Here is a 6,341-nt window from a genome sequence, read left to right as displayed (position 1 = left end):
GAAACAAAACAAAGTACCACGTTTTATTGGCCTTTTATAATGGCAGTGGATTTTTATAGAGCAAAAAAAACAGTAGATGAATTAATCTACTCCCTCCAATTCATATTAATTGATACTAGCTTAGTACAAAGTTAGTACAACTTTGTACTAAACCAGCATCAATTACTATGGATCAGAGGGAGTAACAAGTTACACAAGGCAAACTTACAGCACAACTCAATACGTTACTGAGCTCAAGTGAGCAAGGCAACGTGCAATGACAAATGCTCAACAAGTTGAGTCGGTCTTAACACGAGACATAATCCAAGAAATTCCAGTTCTACCATAAACGAATCACGACCTGATACATCCAAGGGTGACTGGTAGTCGTAAGGGGGGAAACGAGATCTAACCATTAATTAGCAAGGGCAACGAAGATGCCCGGTAATCCCTACACATAATCTAAATCTAATCAGCAAACAGAAGCCATAGACCAGAATCAAATTGTCCTCTTGAACCAATGGAAGTCCAGTCCAGAGTGCACCTGCTACAAAAATAATGCCCCCAACTGTGCTCTTGAAGTCAGCGCCTGCTTGCCAAGTCAAGGTAGGGGAAGACAGTCCAGTCACCTGAGCCGACAGCTGAGAATTCTTGTGCAAGGGTAATTTAGGTGATGTAACTTCCCTGCTGATGATGAAGCAACTGAGCAGAGGACTTTGCGTCCAAATACAGAACACGAACTTCTTCGAGATCAGCCTGACAGAGGATCGTGAAGTCAGACTACAAGTGACTGAAATCAAGCTAGGAAGATGACATGTTATTGAAATTCAACATATACCTTGCAGATCTTGTCTCTCCCATTAGCCTTGGCAACTACGCTAGCAGGTGATAGCAACTGAATAGCATGTCTGCAAAGAGATTCAAGATCTATTACAACCCATTACAACCAACAATGATTACACTAGACATACAGACATGTTGAAATTCAAATAAGTAGAACACTAAAAGTGGGATGACAGCAATAAAACAGGTTGGAAACTGTCCTAGCTTTAAAGGCTCGAGAAAGTCCTTCCAACCCACATTCCAGCTATTTAACTTAATTTCGCATTTCTAATCTTGGCATGGGACGCAAGTGTGTGGACATAATCCGAAACAACAAGAAGAACCATACCTCAAAGATGTCTGCTGCCCAACCTCTCCTAGAAATGCAAGACTGTCTTCATCAATTTCAATCTCCTCCACTTGTGCTCTAATAGCTAATATCTGCAACGCACAATAAACAAACATTAAATGCATTTCTACATAGGAAAGTTGAACACATGATAAGACAGGAAATAGGAACCTGGATCATCTCGATAGGGCCATATATCTGTGTCCGTACGATAACCAACCTATCTAGGAGGTCGACTGGGATACCATGGGGACTTGTCATGTCAGTTCCCCTGAATAAATAAAAGAGTTGTACAATCATAAGATGTATAATAATGGCAAAATAGTACATAAGAGAAATGTTTTTAAGGCGGTAAGGCGAGCACACCGCCCTGATGCCTAAGCGCCTAAAGTGGGCATAATTGCAAGGCGCTGCCAGGGATCCCGGTATTGCAGTTCAGCATGGAGCAATTCACAACAACTAAATCAAATTTCTTACCTTACAGTACATATTCCTCTGTTTGTAGCAAGTATTACAATTGGCGATAATGGGCTCTCAAGAGCACGATTAAGATAAGAGAAGCACTCAATGTCCAGCATGTGAACCTACAGATAAAATTATTATCATTAATGAAAACAGATCACTGTAAGGCATAGTTCTACCATTTAGTAACATAAAGCCAATTAGTTCAGGAGAACAATGCTGCTCCACAAGATGGACACTAGTTTATTTGGCAATAGGAGAAGTTGGAAATAAACAAGCCCAAGCTCATTCATATTTTAGGAAATCCAAAACAAACCTACGAAGACAAGTAGATTTTCAATCCTGAGATAATAATATAATACCTCATCAATGAACAGCACACCAGGTACAAGCTCTGCAATACCTTCGTCAATATATCTGTTAACCACCTATGACCATACAAAAGAAAAGGCACCCATTCCAATAGGTCTATCAAAATTTGATCCAAACGTAAATAAATAAAATGTTGCATAACGAGAATTTTGAAACCTTATTGATCTCTTGGCGCAGCTTCTCAGTGATTTCAGTCTTCCGTGACTTCATCATCTGGCCCATAAGGGACAAAATATCTTGGCCTCCTTGCGGCTGGGCATTTGCGGCGTCAAGGTCATGCAGTGTAACGTCCTATGCAGATGAAAGCATATAATTTACTTCTTTCAGTTGACTTACATTGAACTTGAAAACAAGAAGAATACGCTTCTATGTTACAACACAAACAGGAATTTTCACTCTATGCTATTGGAAAAGATTATCACCCACCGAGAGAAAATAGAGAACAAACCACGCTGAACACAATTGTCCTTCGTCGGATGTAGGTACGTAAAGGATGATTCTAACTTTCTTTAGACAGAACAAGAACAACGATTCCTACTTAATTGGTGAATTCAAGAAGATAATAGTTAACTGGGTTTGAGCGGATGATAAAAAAAATGGCGCGCAATCTTATTAGCTCGCAAACTTTATGTTTTCTTATCCAGGAAGGCGCAATTAATAATGTGGACTGAGTATTTGATACAATCTTATTAATCCTTAGGTTATGGATTTTCCGTTTCTATTTTCTGGAATTTAGCGGGAGCAAGCAACTTACAACTACCTGGCAGGGAAACCACATATTTAAGCATGCTTGAGCAACACTATAATAATAAGAAGCTTCATCTTAACAAATGCAGCATGCTTCCACCTTGATCCTTTAGATTAGATATTATATGCTGCAATTGCATACTGTATTATCTCAGATCCAATTGCCAAAAAGTTGTTTTATGGATGGTACAATGCAGAATTGGCTGAACAAGTGTACATGCAAACAAATTATAAGGCTGAACTAGCGTCAAATTTGTACCTGCACTATTTCTTTTTTCTTGTGGACTTCCCCTTTGGGAATTGGCACATACTCCTCTGCTTCAAGATCGTATTCTGTAGCAAAAGCATCACATCTGCCAACTCTTTTCACTGCACCACTGTTAGCTTCAATGTATATAACATCGCCGACTGCCACCTGCATACCGTATACAAATGATCAAATGTTAACCAGCTTCATGCAGAAGACAAGTAGGAGAGCCAAGGCAAAGCAACGAAAGTAAATTATAATGCATCATATCTCAATTTAAGTAAAGTCTCACGATGTTTTGTTATGCCATAATAGAACATCTAACAATGAATAAGAGAAATATGATCATGCGTGTGAGTTTCCATGAGTAAATACTTGCCATTAGTTTGCACATGTTATATATTGCATAAAGACAATATTCTGAACACTTGAGATACACGATCCACCCACTGTAATTCAAAGCGAAAATACAAATGCAACTTAACAGTCTAGCAACAGAGGCAGAGAGCAAGGGAGGGTAGGTAGCAGATAGTAACCTTTTCCTTGATTAAAGCATCATAAATTGTAGGATCTAACTTTAGTTGCTTAGTCCCTTTTACAGTCTTCAGGCCAATTACTACATGGCTAATGCTTTTCCCATATCCACCAGTTGAACTCTCAGATTCTTCTGGGGAAAGCTCTGTAACCTAAAAGGCAAACAAAATAATATAGCCACAAGCACTAGAATATTAGTTGTATTAGAAAATGATGACAAAGAAAGTATTCATATCAAGTAAAACACTAATTCAAGAATGATATCTTTTTCAAATTTGAAAAGGAGCATATATGCCACTCCTACCTCTCCTTCATAGACTTCTTTGTTTTCCTTTATACGCAAACCTATAGCTCTACGAAAATTTTCCATCAGCACCTCAGTTTTCTTGACCTCTGAAGAGTACACTTCTGATCCTACCATAGGACAGAAAGGGACCTGCATTCCAGAATAGCAAGAGAAGATTGAAGTTTCTTCCAAAACAGTAATAGACATAGGGCATCAAATGTAAATCAATATGTAAATCAATATATAGTTCACTGCAAAAAATCATATACATTGAATGTAATGGACAAGACAGCCTGATAAATTGCTAGCAAATGCTAGTAATCCACCAAATTTACTCCAGCGTTTTGGAGTAAGTATATTTTCTAAAGAACAGCATACTTCCCATTAGCAGGGCAGCATACTGACATATTTTGGACCAGCAAGAAGCAGAATATAGAACTCAAAATAATTTTTTAATGACCAAGACAAATGGTAACACATTACTAGCTAAAATGATACTACAGAACACCAATTTAGTTAAGTAGATGAAATGAAATTCAACCACTCTAGCAACATCGCAGCTACAACAAAATGAAAAGCTGAATGCTTCAATGGTCAGAGCTCAGTGAATTACTTTGGTTGCTTGTCTTACTAGAACTAGATGAGACCTTGCAAATGCAGAGCTGCCTGTTCATCATACAGCTGCTCTTCACGAGCAGTAAGTTAACATTTTTTTGAAAAGAGAAGAGACTAAACGATCAAGGACTGTCCAGTAAGGTAGTAACAACCTAGCCTCCAAATCTATATCTATATATATATACCTATACCTTACTAATAAAGCAAGGTGCGTTTCTCCAATTTTTTAATCCATTCACCCACATTATTATTTATGATTTTCTGAGAATTTTTACTATCCAAGGTGGTACTATTTTTTTTGCGCAGTTTTTGTTATTGGGCTCCTGAAAAAACTTTGATGCTGTTATTGGGCCACGTTTATGTTCTGGGCTCCCGTGACCTTACCGCAGTGCTGCCTTAAATAAAATCTTGATTTTATACGTCACCTTTTTTTGTCTGTCACACCTCCTGGCGGATGGCCCCTCGTACGGCCGCTTCAAAAGCCCAAAGGGAAACATGCAGGAAAGCATGACCGCGTCAGACTCCTTCACACGTACTCCGTCCCCATAAACAACCAGCCCCCAGAGCCCTCTCTCCCTAAAAAATCCGCAATCACAGGATACATGGCTCTGCGCAACTTCCTGTCGGGGCACCTCCTCCGGCGAAGTCGGCGTCTCACTCCTGAACTACACGATTCAGAGGCATACAACCTCATGTCGTGGTCCTGCCCGCTACCCATTGCTGGAGGACTGCCCTAACCCTGCCATGCACGTTGCCGGCGAAGAAGGCGAGGATGCGTCGCCGGGAGACGGAAAGACCACCGACGTCCCAGATGGGTGTTTTTTTTTCAGATTTCTGGCACGTCGCTCCTCTGATAACCAGAGTGTACAAAATCAGACCTGTTTCAATTCGTACATGTGCAACAACAGCAAGTGCTATCTTCTGTTTGGTATGGCGATTTGGGAAGAGATACAGGGAGGATTGGAGGATCCTGATGTCATCCGGATTGATGGCGAATGACACGACCATGGCATTCGTCCAAGGAAGTAGTCTGGCAACGCCCCCTGCATCTGTATCACGCACATCCTGTCTAGCTTCATGATTGTGAGGGGAAGTTTGAACATGTAACACCCCATGTTGTGTTGGTGATTGATTTCAGTAAAGTCAGTGATAACAGGAGAATAAGAGATTACAATCATACAATTTTATATGTGCAAGTATGGGCATTGCATTCATGTAAATGTTGCCTTATTTGCTTGGGCTTTTTGCTATGAAAACATGATTGTGCAGGTTTGAGATTTTGGTGGTCTTTATAATTCAATGCTCCTTACCTGCAGGTTTGAGATTTTCTTGGTACAGGTTTGAGATAGTCAATACATTTCAGCAAGTGCTCTTCCGGTGGAAGATGAAGCTTTCGGATGGGGGCAGCCAAACATGTAACAGTAGCAGTAAAAGTTGTATCTAGCAATTTGTGAGGGAGGGAAAAGAGGATGAATTAGACCTTGCTGCCCAGCTCCTGGGAGATGCCGAGAGCGAGTGCGGTCTTGCCGGTGGCAGGTGGGCCGGCAAGGAGCAGCGCGCGTCCAGCCATTTTCTTCTGGCGGATCATGTCGACCACCAGCCCGCACGCCTCCCTCGCCTCCGCCTGCCCCACGAACCCCGCCGACATCCCTATCGCCGTACCATTGGCCTGCAAAGCGAAGAGAAGCAAACGAATCCATCCTGAGAAGGAAAATTCGGGGTAACAACTAGTGGAAGGAAACACTCCTAAGCCCGCAGGAGGAGAGGAGCGGAGAAGCGGCAGGAGAGTTACGTCGAGGCCGAGGCCCTTGATGTGGGTGTGGGTGGCGATGCGCTGCTTCTTCGACGTCGACTGCACCTCCTCGATCCTCATCGTCGCCTCCGCCCCCGCGCCTCCTTCTTCCCGCACGAGACGGTCCAGGGTGGCA

The 6,341-nt window shown here is 41.6% G+C and overlaps 1 protein-coding gene across 1 annotated transcript; it reads right to left on the bottom strand.

The window, feature by feature from the left end:
- Positions 1 to 204: 204 nt before the first annotated feature.
- On the bottom strand, positions 205 to 6,331 carry LOC125528885 (ruvB-like protein 1). The gene is made up of 12 exons (XM_048693307.1): positions 6,206 to 6,331; positions 5,894 to 6,082; positions 3,817 to 3,948; positions 3,515 to 3,664; positions 2,991 to 3,146; positions 2,141 to 2,275; positions 1,975 to 2,040; positions 1,628 to 1,734; positions 1,322 to 1,421; positions 1,151 to 1,242; positions 818 to 887; positions 205 to 735 (listed from the first exon to the last, which is right to left on the bottom strand). The coding sequence occupies exons 1-12, from the start codon at positions 6,284 to 6,286 to the stop codon at positions 646 to 648; spliced, it is 1,368 nt and encodes a 455-aa protein (XP_048549264.1). The 5' UTR covers positions 6,287 to 6,331; the 3' UTR covers positions 205 to 645.
- Positions 6,332 to 6,341: the final 10 nt, after the last annotated feature.

Source organism: Triticum urartu, unplaced genomic scaffold (assembly GCF_003073215.2).
Source record: "Triticum urartu cultivar G1812 unplaced genomic scaffold, Tu2.1 TuUngrouped_contig_5182, whole genome shotgun sequence".
In the NCBI taxonomy this organism is placed as follows: Eukaryota; Viridiplantae; Streptophyta; class Magnoliopsida; order Poales; family Poaceae; genus Triticum; species Triticum urartu.
This window is presented reverse-complemented; position numbering and strand designations above follow the sequence as displayed.